At 36.5% G+C, this 26169-nt stretch overlaps 2 protein-coding genes and 27 non-coding genes across 29 annotated transcripts; 14 read left to right on the top strand and 15 right to left on the bottom strand.

Moving 5' to 3' along the window:
• Nucleotides 1-197: 197 nt before the first annotated feature.
• Trnag-ucc lies at nucleotides 198-269 on the top strand. Its single transcript has one exon. It is a non-coding gene; the product is annotated as a tRNA-Gly (tRNA).
• Nucleotides 270-592: 323 nt separating this feature from the next.
• Nucleotides 593-664, bottom strand: Trnaq-uug. The gene has a single exon. It is a non-coding gene; the product is annotated as a tRNA-Gln (tRNA).
• Nucleotides 665-1255: 591 nt separating this feature from the next.
• On the bottom strand, nucleotides 1256-1327 carry Trnaq-uug. The gene has a single exon. It is a non-coding gene; the product is annotated as a tRNA-Gln (tRNA).
• Nucleotides 1328-1523: 196 nt separating this feature from the next.
• Nucleotides 1524-1595, top strand: Trnag-ucc. The gene has a single exon. It is a non-coding gene; the product is annotated as a tRNA-Gly (tRNA).
• Nucleotides 1596-1918: 323 nt separating this feature from the next.
• Trnaq-uug lies at nucleotides 1919-1990 on the bottom strand. Its single transcript has one exon. It is a non-coding gene; the product is annotated as a tRNA-Gln (tRNA).
• Nucleotides 1991-2187: 197 nt separating this feature from the next.
• On the top strand, nucleotides 2188-2259 carry Trnag-ucc. The gene has a single exon. It is a non-coding gene; the product is annotated as a tRNA-Gly (tRNA).
• Nucleotides 2260-2582: 323 nt separating this feature from the next.
• On the bottom strand, nucleotides 2583-2654 carry Trnaq-uug. Its single transcript has one exon. It is a non-coding gene; the product is annotated as a tRNA-Gln (tRNA).
• Nucleotides 2655-3004: 350 nt separating this feature from the next.
• Trnag-ucc lies at nucleotides 3005-3076 on the top strand. The gene has a single exon. It is a non-coding gene; the product is annotated as a tRNA-Gly (tRNA).
• Nucleotides 3077-3399: 323 nt separating this feature from the next.
• Trnaq-uug lies at nucleotides 3400-3471 on the bottom strand. Its single transcript has one exon. It is a non-coding gene; the product is annotated as a tRNA-Gln (tRNA).
• Nucleotides 3472-3669: 198 nt separating this feature from the next.
• Trnag-ucc lies at nucleotides 3670-3741 on the top strand. Its single transcript has one exon. It is a non-coding gene; the product is annotated as a tRNA-Gly (tRNA).
• A 323-nt stretch (nucleotides 3742-4064) lies between these two features.
• Nucleotides 4065-4136, bottom strand: Trnaq-uug. The gene has a single exon. It is a non-coding gene; the product is annotated as a tRNA-Gln (tRNA).
• Nucleotides 4137-4486: 350 nt separating this feature from the next.
• Trnag-ucc lies at nucleotides 4487-4558 on the top strand. Its single transcript has one exon. It is a non-coding gene; the product is annotated as a tRNA-Gly (tRNA).
• Nucleotides 4559-4882: 324 nt separating this feature from the next.
• Trnaq-uug lies at nucleotides 4883-4954 on the bottom strand. Its single transcript has one exon. It is a non-coding gene; the product is annotated as a tRNA-Gln (tRNA).
• A 198-nt stretch (nucleotides 4955-5152) lies between these two features.
• On the top strand, nucleotides 5153-5224 carry Trnag-ucc. Its single transcript has one exon. It is a non-coding gene; the product is annotated as a tRNA-Gly (tRNA).
• Nucleotides 5225-5545: 321 nt separating this feature from the next.
• On the bottom strand, nucleotides 5546-5617 carry Trnaq-uug. The gene has a single exon. It is a non-coding gene; the product is annotated as a tRNA-Gln (tRNA).
• A 197-nt stretch (nucleotides 5618-5814) lies between these two features.
• Nucleotides 5815-5886, top strand: Trnag-ucc. Its single transcript has one exon. It is a non-coding gene; the product is annotated as a tRNA-Gly (tRNA).
• A 323-nt stretch (nucleotides 5887-6209) lies between these two features.
• On the bottom strand, nucleotides 6210-6281 carry Trnaq-uug. The gene has a single exon. It is a non-coding gene; the product is annotated as a tRNA-Gln (tRNA).
• A 198-nt stretch (nucleotides 6282-6479) lies between these two features.
• Nucleotides 6480-6551, top strand: Trnag-ucc. Its single transcript has one exon. It is a non-coding gene; the product is annotated as a tRNA-Gly (tRNA).
• Nucleotides 6552-7144: 593 nt separating this feature from the next.
• Nucleotides 7145-7217, top strand: Trnag-ucc. The gene has a single exon. It is a non-coding gene; the product is annotated as a tRNA-Gly (tRNA).
• Nucleotides 7218-7540: 323 nt separating this feature from the next.
• On the bottom strand, nucleotides 7541-7612 carry Trnaq-uug. The gene has a single exon. It is a non-coding gene; the product is annotated as a tRNA-Gln (tRNA).
• A 350-nt stretch (nucleotides 7613-7962) lies between these two features.
• Nucleotides 7963-8035, top strand: Trnag-ucc. Its single transcript has one exon. It is a non-coding gene; the product is annotated as a tRNA-Gly (tRNA).
• Nucleotides 8036-8361: 326 nt separating this feature from the next.
• Nucleotides 8362-8433, bottom strand: Trnaq-uug. The gene has a single exon. It is a non-coding gene; the product is annotated as a tRNA-Gln (tRNA).
• Nucleotides 8434-8631: 198 nt separating this feature from the next.
• On the top strand, nucleotides 8632-8703 carry Trnag-ucc. The gene has a single exon. It is a non-coding gene; the product is annotated as a tRNA-Gly (tRNA).
• Nucleotides 8704-9025: 322 nt separating this feature from the next.
• Nucleotides 9026-9097, bottom strand: Trnaq-uug. Its single transcript has one exon. It is a non-coding gene; the product is annotated as a tRNA-Gln (tRNA).
• Nucleotides 9098-9294: 197 nt separating this feature from the next.
• On the top strand, nucleotides 9295-9366 carry Trnag-ucc. The gene has a single exon. It is a non-coding gene; the product is annotated as a tRNA-Gly (tRNA).
• A 319-nt stretch (nucleotides 9367-9685) lies between these two features.
• On the bottom strand, nucleotides 9686-9757 carry Trnaq-cug. The gene has a single exon. It is a non-coding gene; the product is annotated as a tRNA-Gln (tRNA).
• A 937-nt stretch (nucleotides 9758-10694) lies between these two features.
• Nucleotides 10695-10766, bottom strand: Trnaq-cug. Its single transcript has one exon. It is a non-coding gene; the product is annotated as a tRNA-Gln (tRNA).
• Nucleotides 10767-13020: 2254 nt separating this feature from the next.
• LOC114532150 (tyrosine kinase receptor Cad96Ca-like) lies at nucleotides 13021-20350 on the bottom strand. Its single transcript, XM_028553727.1, has 10 exons — nucleotides 20323-20350; nucleotides 19498-19677; nucleotides 18083-18199; nucleotides 17279-17472; nucleotides 16878-17003; nucleotides 16394-16464; nucleotides 16221-16261; nucleotides 15881-15977; nucleotides 15467-15566; nucleotides 13021-13122 (listed from the first exon to the last, which is right to left on the bottom strand). Exons 1-10 carry the CDS (start codon nucleotides 20348-20350, stop codon nucleotides 13021-13023), a joined length of 1056 nt encoding a protein of 351 aa, XP_028409528.1.
• A 1773-nt stretch (nucleotides 20351-22123) lies between these two features.
• Nucleotides 22124-23659, top strand: LOC114532151. Its single transcript, XM_028553728.1, has one exon. The coding sequence runs from the start codon at nucleotides 22124-22126 to the stop codon at nucleotides 23657-23659; it is 1536 nt and encodes a 511-aa protein (XP_028409529.1).
• Nucleotides 23660-26169: the final 2510 nt, after the last annotated feature.

The raw sequence follows: 26169 nt of genomic DNA on the forward strand, positions 1-26169 counted from the left end.
CCTTCAAATTGGTTTCGAAACGCATTTTTTTCAATCAGAATTATAACGATGCATATAGGACAGTTCACCATGAATTTCTCTATTCCAACTAGCGTGCAAATTTTTTCTATCCCCGATTTTCGCCATTCTCTCCATCTATTTGCTACCTTCGATTTTTAACAAAAAGTACAATGATATTTTGATCATTACCATATCTTGCGTTGATGGTGTAATGGTTAGCATTGCTGCCTTCCAAGCAGTCGATCTGGGTTCGATTCCGGGTCAACGCATATCCGCTTTCGGGTCTTCATCATCCCCAATTTGAATGAAAATATTGCATGGTTTTACGGCGACAATAGAAATTAACTTTTGCCTTTGTTAACAAAACCGATTCTATTTTATTCCATTGTTTTGATATTTCCAAAAAAATCAGGAACAACATATTTCGGGTGAATTTACGGGACACAGAACACTAGCAAAAAACGTTTGAATTATCTTCACTGCCATAAATCTTCGACTAATGATCCTAAAAAGGGCCTCGTTTCAAACAGACGTGCAATATGCAGCCAATAATTTTTTGCGTGAAGGCGTGATTTTCTTTAAAGACAGTCGTAGGTCCTGCCGGGATTTGAACTCGGATCCTTGGATTCAAAGTCCAAAGTGCTAACCATTACACCACAGAACCACCTTCAGAATGGTTTCGAAACGCATTTTTTTCATCCAGGATTATAACGATGCATATAGGACAGTTCACCATGAATTTCTCCATTCCAACTAGCGTGCAAATTTTTTCTATCCCTGATTTTCGTCATTCTCTCCATCTATTTGCTAACTTCGATTTTTAACACAAAGTACAATGATATTTTGAACTTTACCATATCTTGCGTTGATGTGTGATGGTTAGCATTGCTGCCTTCCAAGCAGTAGATCTGGGTTCGATTCCCGGTCGACGCATATCCGCTTTCGGGTCTTCATCATCCCCAATTTGAATGAAATATTGCATGGTTTTACGGCGACAATAGAAATTAACTTTTGCCTTTGTTAACAAAACCGATTCTATTTTATTCCATTGTTTTGATATTTCCAAAAAAATCAGGAACAACATATTTCGGGTGAATTTACAGGACACAGAACACTAGCAAAAAACGTTTGAATTATCTTCACTGCCATAAATCTTCGACTAATGATCCTAAAAAGGGTCTCGTTTCCAACAGACGTGCAATATGCAGCCAATAATTTTTTGCGTGAAGGCGTGATTTGCTTTAAAGACAGTCGTAGGTCCTGCCGAGATTTGAACTCGGATCCTTGGATTCAAAGTCCAAAGTGCTAACAATTACACCACAGAACCACTTCAGATTGGTTTCGAAACGCATTTTTTTCATCCAGGATTAAAAAAATGCATATAGGACAGTTCACCATGAATTTCTCCATTCCAACTAGCGTGCAAATTTTTTCTATCCCTGATTTTCGTCATTCTCTCCATCTATTTGCTAACTTCGATTTTTAACAAAAGTACAATGATATTTTGAACATTACCATATCTTGCGTTGATGGTGTAATGGTTAGCATTGCTGCCTTCCAAGCAGTAGATCTGAGTTCGATTCCCGGTCAACGCATATCCGCTTTCGGGTCTTCATCATCCCCAATTTGAATGAAAATATTGCATGGTTTTACGGCGACAATAGAAACTAACTTTTGCCTTTGTTAACAAAACCGATTCTATTTTATTCCATTGTTTTGATATTTCCAAAAAAATCAGGAACAACATATTTCGGGTGAATTTACGGGACACAGAACACTAGCAAAAAACGTTTGAATTATTTTCACTGCCATAAATCTTCGACTAATGATCCTAAAAAGGGCCTCGTTTCCCACAGACGTGCAATATGCAGCCAATAATTTTTTGCGTGAAAGCGTGATTTTCTTTAAAGACAGTCGTAGGTCCTGCCGAGATTTGAACTCGGATCCTTGGATTCAAAGTCCAAAGTGCTAACCATTACACCACAGAACCACCTTCAGATTGGTTTCGAAACGAATTTTTTTGATCCAGGATTATAACGATGCATATAGGACAGTTCACCATGAATTTCTCCATTCCAACTAGCGTGGAAATTTTTCTATCCTGCATTTTCGTCATTCTCTCCATCTATTTGCTACCTTCGATTTTTAACAAAAAGTACAATGATATTTTGAACATTACCATATCTTGCGTTGATGGTGTAATGGTTAGCATTGCTGCCTTCCAAGCAGTAGATCTGGGTTCGATTCCCGGTCAACGCATATCTGCTTTCGGGTCTTCATCATCCCCAATTTGAATGAAAATATGGCATGGTTTTACGGCGACAATAGAAATTAACTTTTGCCTTTGTTAACAAAACCGATTCTATTTTATTCCATTGTTTTGATATTTCCAAAAAAATCAGGAACAACATATTTCGGGTGAATTTAGGGGACACAGAACACTAGCAAAAAACGTTTCAATTATCTTCACTGCCATAAATCTTCGACTAATGATCCTAAAAAGGGCCTCGTTTCCAACAGACGTGCAATATGCAGCCAATAATTTTTTGCGTGAAAGCGTGATTTGCAAAAAAGACAGTCGTAGGTCCTGCCGAGATTGGAACTCGGATCCTTGGATTCAAAGTCCAAAGTGCTAACCATTACACCACAGAACCACCTTCAGATTGGTTTCGAAACGCACTTTTTTCATCCAGGATTATAACGATGCATATAGGACAGTTCACCATGAATTTCTCCATTCCAACTAGCGTGCAAATTTTTTCTATCCCCGATTTTCGTCATTCTCTCCATCTATTTGTTACCTTCGATTTTTAACAAAAAGTACTATGATATTTTGATCATTACCATATCTTGCGTTGATGGTGTAATGGTTAGCATTGCTGCCTTCCAAGCAGTCGATCTGGGTTCGATTTTCTATCCCCAATTTTCGTCATTCTCTTCATCTATTTGCTACCTTCGATTTTTAACAAAAAGTACAATGATATTTTGAACATTACTATATCTTGCGTTGATGGTGTAATGGTTAGCATTGCTGCCTTCCAAGCAGTAGATCTGGGTTCGATTCCCGGTCAACGCATATGCGCTTTCGTGTCTTCATCATCCCCAATTTGAATGAAAATATTGCATGGTTTTACGGCGACAATAGAAATTAATTTTTGCCCTTGTTAATAAAACCGATTCTATTTTATTCCATTGTTTTGATATTTCCAAAAAAATCAGGAACAACATATTTCGGGTGAATTTACGGGACACAGAACACTAGCAAAAAACGTTTGAATTATTTTCACTGCCATAAATCTTCGACTAATGATCCTAAAAAGGGCCTCGTTTCCCACAGACGTGCAATATGCAGCCAATAATTTTTTGCGTGAAAGCGTGATTTTCTTTAAAGACAGTCGTAGGTCCTGCCGAGATTTGAACTCGGATCCTTGGATTCAAAGTCCAAAGTGCTAACCATTACACCACAGAACCACCTTCAGATTGGTTTCGAAACGCATTTTTTTCATCCAGGATTATAACGATGCATATAGGACAGTTCACCATGAATTTCTCCATTCCAACTAGCGTGCAAATTTTTTCTATCCCTGATTTTCGTCATTCTCTCCATCTATTTGCTAACTTCGATTTTTAACAAAAAGTACAATGATATTTTGAACATTACCATATCTTGCGTTGATGGTGTAATGGTTAGCATTGCTGCCTTCCAAGCAGTAGATCTGGGTTCGATTCCCGGTCAACGCATATCCGCTTTCGGGTCTTCATCATCCCCAATTTGAATGAAAATATTGCATGGTTTTACGGCGACAATAGAAATTAACTTTTGCCTTTGTTAACAAAACCGATTCTATTTTATTCCATTGTTTTGATATTTCCAAAAAAATCAGGAACAACATATTTCGGGTGAATTTACGGGACACAGAACACTAGCAAAAAACGTTTGAATTATCTTCACTGCCATAAATCTTCGACTAATGATCCTAAAAAGGGCCTCGTTTCCAACAGACGTGCAATATGCAGCCAATAATTTTTTGCGTGAAAGCGTGATTTGCTTTAAAGACAGTCGTAGGTCCTGCCGAGATTTGAATTCGGATCCTTGGATTCAAAGTCCAAAGTGCTAACCATTACACCACAGAACCACCTTCAGATTGGTTTCGAAACGCATTTTTTTCATCCAGAATTATAACGATACATATAGGACAGTTCACCATGAATTTCTCCATTCCAACTAGCGTGCAAATTTTTTCTATCCCCGTTTTTCGTCATTCTCTCCATCTATTTGCTACCTTCGATTTTTAACAAAGAGTACAATGATATTTTGATCATTACCATATCTTGCGTTGATGGTGTAATGGTTAGCATTGCTGCCTTCCAAGCAGTCGATCTGGGTTCGATTTTCTATCCCCGATTTTCGTCATTCTCTCCATCTATTTGCTAACTTCGATTTTTAACAAAAAGTACAATGATATTTTGAACATTACCATATCTTGCGTTGATGGTGTAATGGTTAGCATTGCTGCCTTCCAAGCAGTAGATCTGGGTTCGATTCCCGGTCAACGCATATCCGCTTTCGGGTCTTCATCATCCCCAATTTGAATGAAAATATTGCATGGTTTTACGGCGACAATAGAAAATTAACTTTTGGCTTTGTTAACAAAACCGATTCTATTTTATTCCATTGTTTTGATATTTCCAAAAAAATCAGGAACAACATATTTCGGGTGAATTTACGGGACACAGAACACTAGCAAAAAACGTTTCAATTATCTTCACTGCCATAAATCTTCGACTAATGATCCTAAAAAGGGCCTCGTTTCCAACAGACGTGCAATATGCAGCCAATAATTTTTTGCGTGAAAGCGTGATTTTCTTTAAAGACAGTCGTAGGTCCTGCCGAGATTTGAACTCGGATCCTTGGATTCAAAGTCCAAAGTGCTAACCATTACACCACAGAACCACCTTCAAATTGGTTTCGAAACGCATTTTTTTCAATCAGAATTATAACGATGCATATAGGACAGTTCACCATGAATTTCTCTATTCCAACTAGCGTGCAAATTTTTTCTATCCCCGATTTTCGCCATTCTCTCCATCTATTTGCTACCTTCGATTTTTAACAAAAAGTACAATGATATTTTGATCATTACCATATCTTGCGTTGATGGTGTAATGGTTAGCATTGCTGCCTTCCAAGCAGTCGATCTGGGTTCGATTCCGGGTCAACGCATATCCGCTTTCGGGTCTTCATCATCCCCAATTTGAATGAAAATATTGCATGGTTTTACGGCGACAATAGAAATTAACTTTTGCCTTTGTTAACAAAACCGATTCTATTTTATTCCATTGTTTTGATATTTCCAAAAAAATCAGGAACAACATATTTCGGGTGAATTTACGGGACACAGAACACTAGCAAAAAACGTTTGAATTATCTTCACTGCCATAAATCTTCGACTAATGATCCTAAAAAGGGCCTCGTTTCAAACAGACGTGCAATATGCAGCCAATAATTTTGCGTGAAGGCGTGATTTTCTTTAAAGACAGTCGTAGGTCCTGCCGGGATTTGAACTCGGATCCTTGGATTCAAAGTCCAAAGTGCTAACCATTACACCACAGAACCACCTTCAGAATGGTTTCGAAACGCATTTTTTTCATCCAGGATTATAACGATGCATATAGGACAGTTCACCATGAATTTCTCCATTCCAACTAGCGTGCAAATTTTTCTATCCCTGATTTTCGTCATTCTCTCCATCTATTTGCTAACTTCGATTTTTAACACAAAGTACAATGATATTTTGAACTTTACCATATCTTGCGTTGATGGTGTGATGGTTAGCATTGCTGCCTTCCAAGCAGTAGATCTGGGTTCGATTCCCGGTCGACGCATATCCGCTTTCGGGTCTTCATCATCCCCAATTTGAATGAAAATATTGCATGGTTTTACGGCGACAATAGAAATTAACTTTTGCCTTTGTTAACAAAACCGATTCTATTTTATTCCATTGTTTTGATATTTCCAAAAAAATCAGGAACAACATATTTCGGGTGAATTTACAGGACACAGAACACTAGCAAAAAACGTTTGAATTATCTTCACTGCCATAAATCTTCGACTAATGATCCTAAAAAGGGTCTCGTTTCCAACAGACGTGCAATATGCAGCCAATAATTTTTTGCGTGAAGGCGTGATTTGCTTTAAAGACAGTCGTAGGTCCTGCCGAGATTTGAACTCGGATCCTTGGATTCAAAGTCCAAAGTGCTAACAATTACACCACAGAACCACCTTCAGATTGGTTTCGAAACGCATTTTTTTCATCCAGGATTAAAAAAATGCATATAGGACAGTTCACCATGAATTTCTCCATTCCAACTAGCGTGCAAATTTTTTCTATCCCTGATTTTCGTCATTCTCTCCATCTATTTGCTAACTTCGATTTTTAACAAAAAGTACAATGATATTTTGAACATTACCATATCTTGCGTTGATGGTGTAATGGTTAGCATTGCTGCCTTCCAAGCAGTAGATCTGAGTTCGATTCCCGGTCAACGCATATCCGCTTTCGGGTCTTCATCATCCCCAATTTGAATGAAAATATTGCATGGTTTTACGGCGACAATAGAAACTAACTTTTGCCTTTGTTAACAAAACCGATTCTATTTTATTCCATTGTTTTGATATTTCCAAAAAAATCAGGAACAACATATTTTCGGGTGAATTTACGGGACACAGACACTAGCAAAAAACGTTTGAATTATTTTCACTGCCATAAATCTTCGACTAATGATCCTAAAAAGGGCCTCGTTTCCCACAGACGTGCAATATGCAGCCAATAATTTTTTGCGTGAAAGCGTGATTTTCTTTAAAGACAGTCGTAGGTCCTGCCGAGATTTGAACTCGGATCCTTGGATTCAAAGTCCAAAGTGCTAACCATTACCACCAAGAACCACCTTCAGATTGGTTTCGAAAACGAATTTTTTTGATCCAGGATTATAACGATGCATATAGGACAGTTCACCATGAATTTCTCCATTCCAACTAGCGTGGAAATTTTTCTATCCTGCATTTTCGTCATTCTCTCCATCTATTTGCTACCTTCGATTTTTAACAAAAAGTACAATGATATTTTGAACATTACCATATCTTGCGTTGATGGTGTAATGGTTAGCATTGCTGCCTTCCAAGCAGTAGATCTGGGTTCGATTCCCGGTCAAACGCATATCTGCTTTCGGTCTTCATCATCCCCAATTTGAATGAAAATATGGCATGGTTTTACGGCGACAATAGAAATTAACTTCTTTGCCTTTGTTAACAAAACCGATTCTATTTTATTCCATTGTTTTGATATTTCCAAAAAAATCAGGAACAACATATTTCGGGTGAATTTAGGGGACACAGAACACTAGCAAAAAACGTTTGAATTATCTTCACTGCCATAAATCTTCGACTAATGATCCTAAAAAGGGCCTCGTTTCCAACAGACGTGCAATATGCAGGCAATAATTTTTTGCGTGAAAGCGTGATTTGCAAAAAAACAGTCGTAGGTCCTGCCGAGATTGGAACTCGGATCCTTGGATTCAAAGTCCAAAGTGCTAACCATTACACCACAGAACCACCTTCAGATTGGTTTCGAAACGCACTTTTTTCATCCAGGATTATAACGATGCATATAGGACAGTTCACCATGAATTTCTCCATTCCAACTAGCGTGCAAATTTTTTTCTATCCCCGATTTTCGTCATTCTCTCCATCTATTTGTTACCTTCGATTTTTAACAAAAAGTACATGATATTTTGATCATTACCATATCTTGCGTTGATGGTGTAATGGTTAGCATTGCTGCCTTCCAAGCAGTCGATCTGGGTTCGATTTTCTATCCCCAATTTTCGTCATTCTCTTCATCTATTTGCTACCTTCGATTTTTAACAAAAAGTACAATGATATTTTGAACATTACTATATCTTGCGTTGATGGTGTAATGGTTAGCATTGCTGCCTTCCAAGCAGTAAGATCTGGGTTCGATTCCCGGTCAACGCATATGCGCTTTCGTGTCTTCATCATCCCCAATTTGAATGAAAATATTGCATGGTTTTACGGCGGCGACAATAGAAAATTAATTTTTGCCCTTGTTAATAAAACCGATTCTATTTTATTCCATTGTTTTGATATTTCCAAAAAAATCAGGAACAACATATTTCGGGTGAATTTACGGGACAAGAAACACTAGCAAAAAACGTTTGAATTATTTTCACTGCCATAAATCTTCGACTAATGATCCTAAAAAGGGCCTCGTTTCCCACAGACGTGCAATATGCAGCCAATAATTTTTGCGTGAAAGCGTGATTTTCTTTAAAGACAGTCGTAGGTCCTGCCGAGATTTGAACTCGGATCCTTGGATTCAAAGTCCAAAGTGCTAACCATTACACCACAGAACCACCTTCAGATTGGTTTCGAAACGCATTTTTTTCATCCAGGATTATAACGATGCATATAGGACAGTTCACCATGAATTTCTCCATTCCAACTAGCGTGCAAATTTTTTCTATCCCTGATTTTCGTCATTCTCTCCATCTATTTGCTAACTTCGATTTTTAACAAAAAGTACAATGATATTTTGAACATTACCATATCTTGCGTTGATGGTGTAATGGTTAGCATTGCTGCCTTCCAAGCAGTAGATCTGGGTTCGATTCCCGGTCAACGCATATCCGCTTTCGGGTCTTCATCATCCCCAATTTGAATGAAAATATTGCATGGTTTTACGGCGACAATAGAAATTAACTTTTGCCTTTGTTAACAAAACCGATTCTATTTTATTCCATTGTTTTGATATTTCCAAAAAAATCAGGAACAACATATTTCGGGTGAATTTACGGGACACAGAACACTAGCAAAAAACGTTTGAATTATCTTCACTGCCATAAATCTTCGACTAATGATCCTTAAAAGGGCCTCGTTTCCAACAGACGTGCAATATGCAGCCAATAATTTTCTGCGTGAAGCGTGATTTTCTTTAAAGACAGTCGTAGGTCCTGCCGAGATTTGAACCCGGATCCTTGGAGTCAAAGTCCAAAGTGCTAACCAATACACCACAAAACCAACTTGAAATTGGTTTGAAACGCATTTTTTTCATCAAGAATTATAACGATTCATATAGGACTGTTCACCATGACATTCTCCATTCACACTAGCCTGCAAATTTTTTCAATCCCCAATTTTCGTCATTCACTCCATCTATTTGCTACCTTCGATTTTTAGGAAAAAGTACAATGATATTTTGAACATTACCATATCTTGCGTTGATGATGTAATGGTTAGCATTGCTGCCTTCCAAGCAGTAGATCTGGGTTCGATTCCCGGTCAACGCATATCCGCCTTCGGGTCTTCATCATCCTCTATTTAAATGAAAATATGGCATGGTTTTACGGCGACAATAGAAATTAACTTTTGCCTTTTTTAACAAAACCGATTCTATTTTATTCCATTGTTTTGATATTTCCAAAAAAGATCAGGAACAACATATTTCGAGTGAATTTAGGAGACACAGAGCACTAGCAAAAAACGTTTGAATTACCTTTACTGCCATAAATCTTCAAGTAATCATCTTAAAAAAATCCTCGTTTCCACAAGATGTGAAATGCTTGCGATTTTTTTTTGTGAAAGCGTGATTTGCTTTAATGCGGTCGTAGGTCCTCCCGAGATTTGAACTCGGATCCTTGGATTCAGAGTCCAAAGTGCTAACCATTACAACACAGAACCAACTTGAGATTGGTTTCGATACGCATTTTTTTAGGATTATAACGATGCTTATAAGACTGTTCACCGTGAATTTCTCCATTCAAACTAGCGTACAAATTTTTAAATCAGAAACGACATATTTCGGGTGAATTTACGGGTTACATAAAACTAGCAAAAACGTTTGAATTATCTTCACTGCCATAAATCTAAAAGTAATCTTCTTAAAAAGCTGCTCGTTTCCACGAGACGTGTAATGCTTGCAATGTTTTTGCGTGAAAGCGTGATTTGCGTTAAAGATGGTCGTAGGGCCTGCCGAGATTTGAGTTCGGGTCCTTGGATTCACAGTCCAAAGTGCTAACCATTACACCACAGAACCAACTTGAGATTGATCTCGAAACCCATTTTTTTCCATCAAAGATTATAACGATGCATATAAGACTGTTCACCATGAATTTCTACTTTCCAACTAGCGTGCAAATTTTCTCTATCCCCGATTTTCTTCATCCTCTCAATCTATTTCCTACCTTCGATTTTTAACAAAAAGTACAATGATGTTTTGAACAATTACCATAACTTGCATTGATGGTGTAATGGTTCGCATTGCTGCCTTCTGAGCAGTAGATCTGCGTTCGATTCCCGGTCAACGCATATCCACTTTCGAGCCTTCATCATCCTCTGTTTGAATGAAAATATTGCATGTTTTTACGCCGACAATAGAAATTAACTTTTGCCTGTGTTAACGAAACAGTTGCTGTTTCATTCTATTGGTTTTACACATCCAAAAAAATCAGAAACAACATATTTTGAGTGAATTTACGGGACTCAGAACACTACAAAAAAACGTAGGAGTTATCTTGACTGCCCTAAATCTTCGACTAATCATCTTAAAAAGCTCCTCGATTCAACGAGACGTGCAATGCCTGCAATTTTTTCCGTGAAGAGTGATTAGAGTTACAGTTGGTCCAGCCGGGGCTTGAACTCGGATTCTTGGATTCAGAGTCCTAAGTGCTAACCATTACACCACAGAACCAACTTGAGATTAGTTTTGAAGCGCATTTTTCTTTTAGGATTATAACGATCTTTATAAGACTGTTCACCGTGAATTTCTCCATACAAACTAGGATACAAATTTTTAAATCAGGAACAACATATTTCGAGTGAATTTATAAGACACAGAACAATAGCAAAAAACGTTTGAATTATCTTCACTACCTTAAATCTTCAAGTAATCATCTTAAAAAGTTTCTCATTTCCACGAGACGTGAAATGCCTACGATTTTTTTGCGTGAAAGCGTGATTTGCCTTAATGCGGTCGTAGGTCTTGCCGAGGTTTGAACTCGGATCCTTGGATTCAAAGTCGAAAGTGCTAACCATTATACCACAGAACCAACTTGAGATTAGTTTCGAAACGCATTTTTCTTTCAGGATTATAACGATGCATATAAGACTGTTCACCATGAATTTCTCCATTCCAACTAGCGTGCAAATCCCCGATTATGTTCATTCTCTCCATCTTTTTGCTACGTTCGATTTTTAACAAAAAGTACAATGATGTGTCGAACATTACCATATCTTGTGTTGATGGTGTAATGGTTAGCATTGCTGCCTTCCAAGCAGTAGATCTGGGTTCCATTCTCGGTCAACGCGTATCCGCTTTCGGGTCTTCATCATCCTCAATTTGAATGAAAATATTGCATGGTTTTACGGCGACAATAGAAATTTTTTATGCCATTAGTTTGATATTTCCAAATAAATCAGGAACAACATATTTCGGGTGAATTTACGGGACACAGAACACCAGCAAAAAACGTTTGAATTATCTTCAGTGCCGTAAATCTTCGACTAATGTTCCTAAAAAGGACCTCGTTTCTAGGAGACGTTTGTTAACAAAACCAATTCTATTTTATTCCATTTGTTTGATATTTCCAAAAAAAATCAGGAACAATATATTTCGAGTCAATTTACGAGACACAGAACACTAGCAAAAAACGTTTGAATTATCTTCACTGCCATAAATCTTCGACTAATTATCCTAAAAAGGGCCTTGTTTCCAAGAGACGTGCAATGGAGGCAATAATTTTTTGCTTGAAAGCGTGATTTGCGGTAAAGACGGTCGTAGGCCCTGCCGAGATTTGAACTCGGATCCTTGGAGTCGAACTCCATAGTGCTAATCATTACACCACAGAACTAACTTCAGATTAGTTTCGAAACGCATTTTTTTTCATCCAGGATTATAACGATAACAAAAAAATGTTTAATTATCTTCACTGCAATAAATCTTCAACTACTCATCTTAAAAAGTTCCTCGTTTCCACGAGACGTGAAATGCTTGCAATTTTTTCTTGAATTGTGATTAGCTTTAATGCGATCGTACCTCCTGCCGAGAATTGAACCCGGATCCTTGCAATTGGATTCAGAGTCCAAAGTGCTAACCATTACACACAGAACCGACTTACAGTGGTTTCGAAACGCTTTTTCATCCAGGAATATAACGATGCTTATAAGACTGTTCACCGCGAATTTCTCCATTCAAACTAGCGTACAATTTTTTTTTATCAACCATTTTCTTCGATCTCTCCATCCAATTTCTACCATTAATTTTACATCCCGTGCAAAGTTTCTTGCTCAAATTTTTTCGCATTTGCATTTGAAAAATAACGCATTCTCATTAATTGAGAAACTCGCGTGACAGCTGTCCAACCTCCTCTTGAATCCGGCCATCTCGGAAAAATATCCTGTGAATCCGGTAAATTCAAACTGACCTGTAGTAATGCAAGAAATGGACTGATTGGTTTCCCTTATGCAAATCAGTCCGTCACCCCACAAGTAGTCAGTCGAGATAAATCCAAATGGCTTATGGACCTGTGAAATGAGCATGCTGCCTGTGCCAGTTTCGGCGTTTTACCGCTGCTCTTAATAAACGAATATGTTTTAATCTGAACCCGCTACATGACACTAAACTGGATTATGATGTTGTGAAACAAAACTGGACTATGACGTTGTTTAGTCTTCCATAATTATTTAGTAATAATTTTTTATGTTATTTGACACTTCACTCAATGCAGGTAAACTCTGGAGGTTTAAAGGGTCTTAGAATTACTAATTTTCCCCTGTAATAATTTTTTAGGTATATATTGCAAAAATTAATGACTATAATGGTCGAACTGGTGTCACGCAGGATACATCATTAATGTTAGCGTGCGATCGCAGCCTTTGCTGGTACGCGAAAAACATTGTGACAAAATAATGAATTTTGAGCGGAATTATTAAAGCGAAGACATTTCCTAGAGCTTTATAGCTGCTTCATCTTCAACAGTCACGTGACAAGGGGTGGTCGTTGTTCGTAATTCTTCCTCCTTCACTTGTTGTACATTGATGTAAGATTTCTAAAAATAATTTTGAAGTTATTGTAGAAAATTCATTATAACAGTGATAATAATCATAGTTATATAATTTTTGTTTGTTTAAAAATTCTTCATCTCGATTTGCAAACTGTGCATAGGAACTATATTTTTCGAACAATAATACATTATATCGTTTCTATACAACAGTTCTGGTAATGAGAAAAAGACATGATGATTGTGAGGAATATCTACATCGATCTTATTTCTAAATGCTTCTCAGTACAAAAAGATATTATGATATTACTAGTTTTTATGCGTGGAAGTATAGTAATAAACGAACAGGGCTTAGATCAATTTCTGCCGACTTTAAGACATTCTGCGTGGTTCTTTCTCTTTGCTACAATCTCTGTGCTGCAAACATCTTTATTATACAGCAAGTTTGAAAGTTAATCTTTTGCAGAATCTGATTGTTTAAAACGATGTCACGTGAAAGACAAGAAATTGGATTGTTAACGGCAAAATATTGTTTGTCTGATTTCAACCTTTTTATCGAGGGTTACGGGAGTTAGGTGGTCGTTTTTTGTTAATGAATATATATATATTCAAATTTAACTGACAAAGAATAAAAGAAATACAACCTTATACTTAAAGGCTTTGCTCTACACTATATAGCTAAATAAAAAACAATATGGCGTCCTTAAATATTGAGTTCAGCAGGAGGCCTCGTAAGTAAGGTTATTAAAAAGGCAAAAAAGATCCTTATAAATTAGCCCTACTAAATAGCAAGTTTTCATTTGTTTCTCAATTTGTTGGTTAAAACTACGTCACGTGGAGTCGTAAAAGGCGGGAAATTCTAATGTTTAACGCAAAATCTTGTTTCTCAGGTTTAAACCAGTTTGATAGGGGGTCAATTCTTTTAACCACCTGGGTTAATAAAACCAGAAGTCATAAAGTACGCGACATATGACCTTTCAACTTCAGCCGATTTCTTTCTATAATGTCTGCTTTCCAGTTACGCGTTTTTCATACGCACGTACATGCACCGCGTAAAAGTCTAAATCCTTTTTCAGGATATCTTTTAAAAAACTAAGTAAATAAATCGAAGGAACTTAGTTTCCTGCTTATTTTAGTATGCATTAGTTGACCTAGATGTTAAATAATGAAAATTTAAAAGCATTTAAAATTTTCCGTACGTGTACGTGCGTATAAAAAACGCGTAAGTGGAAAGCAGCCTTAACGAAGAGTTACGTTGCCTACGTTTTTGTCGCGTATTTTTACCCCATGTTTCCTTGGAAACTTGCTATATTCACCACGGGAAACATTAGTCCACAAAGCATGATTTCGGGTCCACAAAGCAGGATTTTTTCCGAGGAAATCAGTCAATAAATCTTAATTATACCAGTCTTTCAATTTTGAAAAATATAAAAATGTTTTATGCCATATTGCAAGCCAAGTTGCCATAGTGAAAAAAAAACAACTGTAGAATTCGGTCCACAAATCGGTCGGGAGTTCCCAATATTGGAAAATAGACGTTTTTTTTAAACGCGTTAAACAAACTACTGTAGATTTTAACTCTAGAACGACGGAATTGGTTTATTTATTTCTATATGTTTTTGCCTTGGAGCTGAACGGCCTTAACCTAGAATAACACTTTTCCAGCATTAAAAAGTTTTGCAGGCAAAGAATATAAAACTTCTACGATATACTGATCTAAAATAAACAGTCGCTTTTTACTTAGACTGAACGGAACACAACACTTTTATAGGCTTGCGTCCGAGCCAATTGTCTTTAAAGTCAAGCATTAAAATTTTATTATGTTAGACTTATTACTTTTTTAATTATCGCACCCGAAAATAAGGGGAATGAGAATTTTAGTTTGCTAAGAAAAGCGACGAAAATTTTTTTGCATATAATTATTCATAAATTATAGAAAACAATACAATAGAACAACGAAATAATAGAATAAACAAATTGCCCCTTTTGTTTGCTCCGGATAAAACACTAACTAATAAAACTTTTCGTTTAATCCTTGCGTTCTTTTTATATTTTTTTTGAGAAAAAATATCCATGCAGGATTGATAAGGGAGACATTTAAGTTTTCATCCCTTGAAATTCTTAAAAAGGAATGAATCGCGTTTTTTTAAGACCACCTTAATAAAAGCGGAAGTCGTACATGATGTTAGGTCAAATCACGCCACATATGGTCTTTGAACCACAACCATTTTTGTTTTCATTTTTTCACAAAACGTTTGTTTGTTAGTTTGCATATGTATACTTTATTATAATTTATTACACTAATTCTTGCGGCATCATGAACTTAATACCTTTCTAACCGCAAAATACGACATTAATTTGTGATTTCACTGATTTAAACCTTAAGGCCTACCTGATCATGCATTAACATATCATGGAGATCTTTTCTTAGTTGGAAAAAACTTGGTCGCTTCTTTTCATCAACATCCCAACAATTCATCATTATCTTATATCTACCGATGGAAAAGAGATTTAATAACACTTGAAAGATTCTTCCTGGCAGAGCAGGCACAGATTTTCGGCGGTTTAGAGACAATGATATCCTTTTTAGCAAGATATTGGCGATCAACATAGTTATGAGCAACATATGAGCTAACTGATTGGCTCTCTGCTAGACAGATATTAGCTCATATCTTTCCAGTAGACACACGTAGACAAAAAGGCGGCAAGATTTGGCGCCTTTAAAAAATAGTGAAGTTCAAAATGTAAATAGACCGTTTGCTCACATATACGAACTTGACTTCCACTTTAAGTTTGCTTTACTTACATTTCGTTGGAACAGTTTGGCGGTTTTTGTAATCGACCTCCTGAACTAATGTAGCTGACAATCACAAACGGTGATAAATGTTTGTATGGTATTTCTCCTGAAAATTCAATCACTTCATTTATTTAAACATGACGTTTTATACAGTGGAATCTACCACAAGAAGGGTGAAAAGTGGATGAAGCAAAGTTCACTTGAATCATGCAGGACTGGAAATGGGGATGAATTACAATCTAATCACTTAGGAAATTTCAAGTTCGTAGAGACATTGCAAAGTTCGTGCATGAACGCCTAGTAAGAATTCCAACTAATGTTCTACTAATTTAAAAATTTCATTACTTACCTAGAGTTACGATTTCATAAAGGAGGACACCAAAACTCCACCTGATTAATTTTAAATGCAAATAAAATATTTCAATAGTATTCTTATTGCACTTATATGATACTGCATGATTAATTTGTGATTGAGAATACATGCCATTTGTGTATAAAATAAACAGTAGGCTATAAACATACACGTCACTAGCAGTCGTAAATCGACCGTAAAGTAGACTTTCCAATGCCATCCATTTTACTGGAAGTAGGTCCTAATAGAATACACGAGAAATTAAGGTTATATACGAACTGTAAGACCTGATTGCCTACGGTAAAAAGTTTAAAAAACCCGCGGCCAGTGCCAGAAATAAAACGGAGGGAAAATACAAATAAACATGAATGGTTAGTGATTATGCAGGAAGAATAAGTCGCAGTTTTCATTTTTCAAGTTAATAATTTATATATTTTTCAACCTCACGTTCGAACTAAATAAACAGTCTTTTTGAAACGCTGACTATGATCTTATTTTTCAAGCAATTCATTTACAACCACGATCATTTTTTTGCCTAGTTTTATAGTATTGATTAAAAATAAAGCCTTGCGAAGCATTTGAATACACGTTGGGTGTAATTACTTGATTCAAACATTTACTTTAGCTCACAATAAAATAATTTAGGTAAAATACCTGGTTCGTTCGCATATATTCTTCAGTATTTGCAATATCCCTTGTCAACCCAAAGTCCGTAATTTTTGCGACATTATCGTCACGGCTGATAAGAATATTTCGTGCAGCCAAGTCACGATGAACCAGCTGAAAATATGAAAGGTTTAATAAGGCACTGGAACCGTCCTTCATCTTTTTTGTTTCAAATTTATTATACTAAGGGACTATGTTACACATATTCTGTTCCTATACTATTGCTATATCCATAGTATGGAAATGGCAATTACAGTATGGATATTATAAACTTCCATACTATTTTCAACCACCATCCATGTATTATCTCCGTATATAATATGGATTTTGAAAAATTATTCCTTTTAGCTGATATAAACTATTTACAGCAAACTATTTACAACATATACCTTCAGATCAGAAAGATGCACCATTCCACTTGCCACATCCACACCAATTTTCAGCAGTTGACGACCGTCTAAAGTCGAAGTTGTTTTGACATACTTCGAGTCAGATGTTGAAGAGTTGTCAATAACTCTTCTTTTTTTCAAAAAACTTTGCAGATTACCACAAAAGCAATACTCTGTCACCACCATTAGTTTCTCTGAAATTAAGCAAGTATCTTAAGACATGCCGTAAATGATATCCTTATTGCAACTGGAAATATTTGCCTATAAATTTTTGGTACGTTCCAATATAAACTGGGAGCAGCCTGAAAGCGTCTTCAAACAACTTAGCAACAAATGGGGTATAACAGCTGCCGAAAATATTAGACAAAACACTTCTCAATGTTTCGACCTGAGGACCTTGATATGATACTAACTCATCCTTGACGTATGATACTTACTAACTCTCCTGACGAAGACCTTCAGGTCGAAACGTTGAGACGTCGAGAGAGTGTTTTGTCTATTTTATAAATTGTTGGTTCTTACCAAACGGTACGATTTTGTCCGGCTATGTAAATTTCGAGTTTTTATAATTATTCATGTCTTTAGAAATTTACTGTTTTCACAGTCAATCAACACCAAAGTATTAGCATAGCAAGACAAGTTGTTTAGGCAGGCTACGCTACTGTTTTTACATGGCAGTTGCAGCTGTATGTATTATAAACCTATAAATCATGCAATTGTTTTGAAGAAAGTTAAAAATTATCGATTCGAAGGCCCCCGAAATTTTCGCCATCGACTCTTTTTGATTGATAAATAGGGACTTACCTTCTAAAATACAAGCTCCAATAAATCGTATGACATTTGGGTGTGGTTCTTTGTTAGTTTTTTTCAACATCTCCAACTCATCTAAGAAATCTGACACGTCAGATTCCGTTGGATTATCTAAACAAAAGCGTTAAAAGCTTTAAGTGAGAATAACAATAAATAAATAAAATCAAGGTAAAAACAGTAAAATATCACTTATGTGATATGATATGAAATATATCTTAGACCAAAGAAATTGTGTTTTGATGGGGAAAATTGGAATTTACCGTAAATATTAAATAAAGGTATTCAACAGCTAATTTAATAATTATTACATTTTTAACTCAAAAGATGTTCACCTGTAAAATCATAGGTAGCCCAACACTCGTGGTCCGCGCGTGCACACGCTACTCAGTGATAAGCATAAATTAATTTATCCTAAAATTGGCAACTTTATCACCAATTATCAATAATATATCACATACATACATGTCAAGCTTCGATAAAAACTGAAAAACTACCACGAAATACTGCGAAATTAATAAATATAAATGAACTTGGATATATTTTCTAAATTTCGACATCGAAATTCCGATCAAAATGTATTGGGAAATACGGAAATTTGTTCATTTAAAATAAAGTTTTTGAAAATATATTAACGAAATTTTCTTGTCGATAGGCGGGCTCCAGTTTACCCTACATTACGTCACCTTCCGAGAAATCCCGAGTTAATCCTATTGGCTTCTGAAAAGTCGGAAATTTTTCAGTTTTTATCGAAGTTTGACATGTATGTATGTGATATATTATTGATAATTGGTGATAAAGTTGCCAACCTTAGGATAAATTAATATATGCTAATCACTGAGTAGCGTGTACGCGCGCGGACCACGAGTGTTGGGCTACCTATGGTAAGATTAATGAGAACGAAATAGTTTGAGGACTATCTTTTCTGTGATTTAATGAACCAATACGATATTGGGATCGCAAAGCCAAACGTGATTTCAGACTATTCTCTTATTCATGCAGTCAGTGCTAAGGAATCATCCGGTTTGCTTATACATTACGTCGCCTAAAATAAAAGTTAAACAAATGCTTTCGTCCACCAATATAGCTTGGTATCACGACTGTATTATAGCATATACGTATCCTTTCCAGGGCCGAAACTAGAACGATAATTGGGGGGGTGTTTATTCATATATTCAGTTCTGCCCTGCAGATTTCTTTTGTAAGTGCAAAAGCTCACAATGGAAATCCGTTGGGCAGAACTAAATATATGAATAAACACCCCCTTAATTATCGTTCTAGTTACGGCCCTGATCCTTTCCGAGCTTCCTTAAGACCTTAAATTAAGCCGGTTTAGCATTAGGCGTACAAATCAAGATTTTATACCGTAAATCAGTATGGAATAAAAATAAAACATTGTATGAATTATTTACTTTTTAACATTTTCACAGCAACCTGTACCGGTTCTTCACCTAGGAAAGCTGTATATAACCCTTTTTTCACAATCCCAAACTTTCCAATTCCAAGTATATCATCCAGAACCTTTAAGCGGTTGGGGGGAATTTCCCAGTTATTCAACAGTCTAACGTAAGTTAGTTCTTCTGACTGTAACTCTAAAAGAAAAATGTATTTCTGATCAGTGATCGTGAGTTGATTTTCTCTCTTCCTTTTCCCTTGGATGTTTTTTCCTTTAATCTTTATGTTAAAATAAGGAGTAAACATGTGGGACTTGGTTTTCAAGACGAAAGATGTACATATATTTTGACGATTATTTAAGTATACTATATATAGAGAGAGAGCTTTAGAGGGTCTTAATTTCGAGTGGAATTATACACACTTCAAATTCAAGCCAGGAACAATTGATGGAAAAATGAGTCAACTATAGGTCCTCCGACAGGAATCAAACCTATTTTTTCTCTCTCAAGGGGCTTTTCGTGCAGCTTAATCACAAAAATTTATATTGTTTAACTTTAAAATGTTTTGGAATACTATATAATGTTATATATTAAAATGTCATCTAGTGTAGTTTGGGAGAACGAGAAATAATCAGTCGGAAAACAAGCCCGTAGGACACGTTTTTCCCAGTTAACTCAAATAAGACTGGAACGCTCACTCTTTCGGAAGTTTGAAGCCAAGATGGCGGAAACTGAAGCCTTTTTCGCAGGTATGTCCCAGGCCTCTACGCGGAAATTTTTTAGGTAAAATGGCGGCAATTATTTTTAATCTTTGGAATTTCCGCTTAGAGGCCTGGTTCACACCTACAAGAGAGGCTTCATTGTTCGCCATCTTGGCTTCACTCATTAATAAAGGAAAGTCAGAGAGTGAGCGTTCCAGTCTTATTTGAGTTCACTGGTTTTTCCTCGTTATTTCGAGTTCTCCCCAACTCCCACATGTCTTTCCACACGGGAAAAAATTATTATATTTCTTTAATAATATAACTCAATAAAAAGATTACTCACGAATTCCTCGCGAATTCCTTGCGAATTCCTTACGAAAAACTATCCGCGCACGAGAGTAACTACCGCAGGTAGTTTAAGGGCTAGTATCTTCAAAATTATTGCACAAAATCAAAAAACGTTTTTATATATTAACTAACTTCAGTACATTCTTTTCAAATGCATAAAGATTCCACGAGTGATATAGGCACTTTAAATTTGACTATTGTACTGTACGCCTTATTTTAGAAACATGAAAAAACATTTTGCTTTTCCTAGCAATATAAATACTCACTGTCATTTTCCTTCGATTGCTCTGAATTGTTTACTGTACTCGACGGATAATGTCCTTTTTTATGTCTCATTTCGGCTTGCGAAGATTCAAAATCCTGCAAGAAATAAAATAATAGCTATAAAAGTTTTATTTTCAATTGTACATTGGAGAAAATAATTATGTAAACTATATATATGAGATTAATAGAGAAAAAGTGTACTTTTAAAAATTAATTTACACAAGAGGATTTATATAAATGGAAAGGTCGAGGAAGAAAGCTTTTCACAAAATGAATTATAAGATGACAACGTTCTTATGTCCTCCGGAATTTGGTTCAAGACATAAGCACCGTTGTAGCCAAAACTTTTTACAAGTAATCCGTCCTGGGCTTGGAAGACATAACATAGTTAATTGAGGACCCTTTCAAATAATAATCATGCATCGTATTAGAATGTTGAAATAGATCTCACAGACAAATATGACCTTATTTAAAGTGCCTATATCACTTGTGGGATCTTTACGGATTTGAATAGAGCTTGAAAAATTAGTTTGTAAGTTCTTTTTGATTTAGTTAAATAGTTTCTGAAATATTTACACCTAAACATAACGATTTGCCTAAATTTCCGTCGTGCTCGGGGGTCTGGGACTCAGGAACCGAGTTCTTGTCAAACATAATATAATCAATTGTAATTTTACTTCGATCTTCCAATAAAACATTTTGAGAAAAACTCGCCCAGTTGCTAAAGCCATACACAACGCACCGTTCCCGCATTTTTTCTTGAAAAGCGCAAACTATATCGCCAGTGAAACTCTTCATGTTTACATTATAAAAGACGGCGTGTTTGCAAATCATTCCTCAGTCCCACTCCCCGCAACCGACGTATTTTCAAAACTATTTAACTATATCAAAAAAGGTTGTAGAACTTATAAACAAATTTTTCAAGCCCTATTCAAATCCGGAAAGATCCCACAAGCAGTGGCGTAGCCAGCCCGACAATTTAGTCATGCTATGCTAATATTTTGGCGATCATTGATTGTGAAAACAATGAATTTCTAAAGAAATGAATAATGATAATAACATAAAATTTGCATAGCATGACTAAATCGTCAGGCTGGCTACGCCACTGCCCACAAGTGATATAAGCACTTAAATATCTGACTAGTAGAAAGCTAATCAGCTTGCACATTAGCTCACACCCTGCGCTTGTGTATATAATAAACACTGTTATTGTAAATTCAAAACCGCACAAATCTGGGTCTTCGCATAGACCCACTACAAAACTGAGATATAATGCTCAAAAATATCGTTGTAATCTAGTGCCAATTTCTTTAACGAAAAGTAACTTAGTTATGCCACCTAGCACCTACTCAGTTCCATCTATACTCCTAACCAATGCATGTCATGTGACAAATAAAATTACAGAACTTTCTGGAATCGCTGCTGTCAATAACCCATCTCTGGTCATAATTACAGAATCCTGGCTGAACTCAAATATTTCGGATGCTGCTATAGAAATTAGTGAGAAGTTCAACGCATATCGACGAGACCGCCCTACCCCTGGTGGCGGTGTCTTAGCCTATGTGCACCATCAAATGCCTACTACCCGTCTTACAAATCTTGAAGTGGAAGATAAAGAAGTCTTATGGCTCCTGCTTAAACCGCCTAGAACTCCCAGGCCTTATAGTGCCATAATAGTTATTAGTGTATACTACCCACCAGGTCAGACGATGGAAGATGAAAGAGCAATGCTCGAGTATATCACAAATGGACTTGATGAAATTCTGAAAGACCATCCTTCAGCAGGTATAATCATCGCCGGAGATTTTAACAAAATGAAACTGAATCTAGTATGTAGGCGCTTTAACCTTTGCAAAGTTGTACGAGCTCCTACTAGGGGCAGAAATATTTTAGATCAAATCCTTACTAATATGTCAGAATTTTACAATGACATCCAACATCTCCCGCCGATTGGCCGCTCGGACCATCAGTGTCTCTTACTCACCCCAAAGCTGAAAGAAAAAGTGAAGGCGATTTCCCGAAAAGTACGCCTGACAAAATGTAGTAACTTAATCGATCTGAGTGTCCATCTGAACAGGCAAAGCTGGGAAATGGTTTATGATGCTGATGAGATTGACGATAAAGTTTCGAAATTCACAAGTATGATCACGCGTATTCTTGATAAAACGCTGCCCAAACGTACTGTACGTTTTCATCCTTCAGATAAACCTTGGATGACCCCGCGTATAAAGCAAGAAATAAAGGCCAGACAAAAAGCGTTTACGTCAGGGAACAGATCAAGATACCAATTATTATGTGACAAAGTTTCTTCACTTATATCTAGTGCTAAGAAAACGTATTATCAATCGAAAGCGGAAGATACACGTGTAACAAGCCCAGCAAAGTGGTATAAAATTATATATGAACTTGTGGCTGCTAATGATTGTAACTTCCAATCTTCAGCAGCCCCCACAGATGACCTAGCTGAACGCTTACAACAAAGTTTTACCAAGCCTTGGCAGAGCACCACTCCTAATGAAAAACCAAAACTAGAGGAAATTGAACATTTACTCAAAGATACCAAGCCGCTGTTACCTTCGATTGGACAAATTAAGGCAATTCTCAAACACCTAAACCCTAAGAAAGCAAGCGGTTCGGACGACATTCCTGCATGGCTACTGAAACGTTACAGTGAAGAGCTTGCCCCTATTATTCATAATATCATCTGCTCTAGCATTTCCCAGTCCAAATACCCGACTCTCTATAAGCACGCATTGGTCACCCCTGTGCCCAAAGTATACCCCCGAATGATATTGACAATGATTTCCGGCAAATCTCTGTATTACCGCAAATGGCAAAAATCTTGGAAACCATACAACTTAAACTGAATAAAAATGACCTTAACATCAAAGATAATCAACATGCATTTACAAAAGGAAGATCAACAGTATCTGCGTTAGCGAGTATTATCCAAAATTGGTACAATAAGACCGAAAATTCACGGGATGGAAGAATGGGAATTCATGCCTTATTTATTGATTTTCGTAAAGCTTTCGATATGGTTGACCATGGTTTGCTCCTAAGAAAATTAGCTGAAATGAATGTATCTAAATGCTTTTGGTTATGGACGAAGAGTTTCTTAGAAGGAAGAAGCCAGCGAGTAAAAATAGGTGCGAGTTTATCATCTATTAGGTCCTGTCCTTCTGGAGTCCCCCAGGGCTCTGTCATCTCACCAACAATGTTTAATGTCTATGTTAACGATCTTGAAGATTGCATTCCCAACCATTTGCAGATTAATACATACAAATATGCAGATGATTGCACTCAGGATGAGGCAATCTCATATTGCTCCACTGGCAACATGCAAACGGTGTTAGATGCAACGAATGACTGGGCACTTAGAAACAAGATGGAACTTAATATAAAAAAGACTAAAGATATGTGGATTTGCTTCAAAGAAGGAATTCCTGCACCACCTTCACTTATGATTGGTAATGATACAATTGAAAGAGTAAAAACGTTCAAGCTGCTGGGCCTTTGGTGTAACGATACCCTTAAATGGAACACACACGTTGAAGAAATTACTAAAAAGGCAAACAAACGTTTATTCCACCTCCGGGAATGCCGCCGAGCAAACCTACCGACGGAAGTAGGTTTAACTTGTTACTTCACGAAAATTAGGCCGGTTTTGGAATATGCAGCCCCAATTTGGAGTGGTTTACCACAATATTTAATAGATGAGGTGGAGAACATTCAAACTCGAAGTCTAAAAATACTTGCTCTGCCGTCTGATTCATTTCAGTCTCTTGAACAGCGTCGTGACATGCTCGCCATACGTGAATACAAGAAAATTATGGATAATGAAACGCACCCTTGCAGGAAATACATACCAGATATTGTGACGACAACATATAATCTAAGAACTCCAAGAACTCTACCGCAGTTCTTCTCTCATACCAATAGGCATAAACTTTCGTTTATTCCAAGGACTAATGCACTATTATAGACATAATTTTAAAATCGTAAATTTTTATTTGTATATATACATACATTTTAATCATATTTAGTAATTGTAAATCCATTGTAATTTTATACCTAAGATGGATAAATAAATTATTATTATTATTATTATTAAATAACAAGATATAGCGCGCTTTTTTCCACCAAAAATGGAATTTTTAAATGACGTGTGCAATTACACGCGCGGGCCAAAACAAGCATCACGTGAAACAAACACGCGTCGCGCATGCTGTTCTAATTGTTCTGATTCTGATAGCAGCATTAATGTTTACTGGTTTTGGCAGTGCGTTCGAAAATAGAACTAGACAAATATCGCCAGGCTATTAATGTTTATACGCGCTCTTGCGCTCAACTAAATATACTGTATCGAGCCACCTTAAACGGCGAATGTGTGTTATAGCCTTTAAAAGTTGGTTTATGCCTGTAACTGCATCCTAATACCGCGAAGCAAATACGAAATCAACATAATAAACACGTACTACCTTAAAAACACTTACAGTACCCTCGCAAGCTAGCGTTTCGGCCCCACAAAAAATTTACCCAAATGATAAAACCATATTCTATTATTATAGTGACAAACGCTGCAATAGCGAGACAAAATGCCAGTCCGACTACAATACTGGCATTATTGGTCATAGTTTAATGGATTGAGTGTAATATAATTTACCTTGATGGATTTTCTTCGTCGTCTTCTCCGTATTATCTTCAACAGGAAAAAACAGGTAATTACAGCAAGGATGAGGAATAAAGTCGCGCTTATCACTCCAGCGGCAATAGCGGCCTTGTCGGGCTTTGATTCCCTATTTTTATTCAAGTTAGGCTCAACAGTTGGATTCTTGAGTGTCGTCATATTGTCGGTAAAATACACGGTCTTATTCGTAGCTTGTATCTTCGTTTTACGCTTTATCGTTAGGTTTTTTACATAGGCGGCTTCCCCCACAACATCGTTATCAACAGCCTGGACTTTTATGGTGTATTGCCCAAATTCATCTGAACAATAAAAATTGTGCAGAAAATGCGAATATAAAAGGACATGTCGAAGTTTCCCTACATGCTATTTCTACCTTTTTTTAATTTAATCAAATTTTACTGCATATAAAGATAATTATGAACATAAATAAAGTAAATAAAGTAAATAAAGTAATATATATATAAGGAAAAACGGAAAGGAACAATAAGAACCATTCTAAAGCCGTTATGCCAAAAAGCAAAATACGATTTAAAGGATCAAACAAGTTATACATCCCAAGAAAAACGAGTTTGGGATGATAAGGAAATTTTTTATTGCTCCTTACGATGACAATGAGGAGTTTCGTTTTAAACTAATCGCCAATATTGTTTAAATTTTTCAGTCAAAGCCAATCAGAACGCCTAAATT

The sequence above is a fragment of the Dendronephthya gigantea genome, unplaced genomic scaffold, assembly GCF_004324835.1.
Source record: "Dendronephthya gigantea isolate DGI-Jeju-01 unplaced genomic scaffold, DenGig_1.0 000078F, whole genome shotgun sequence".
NCBI classification, from domain to species: domain Eukaryota; kingdom Metazoa; phylum Cnidaria; class Anthozoa; order Malacalcyonacea; family Nephtheidae; genus Dendronephthya; species Dendronephthya gigantea.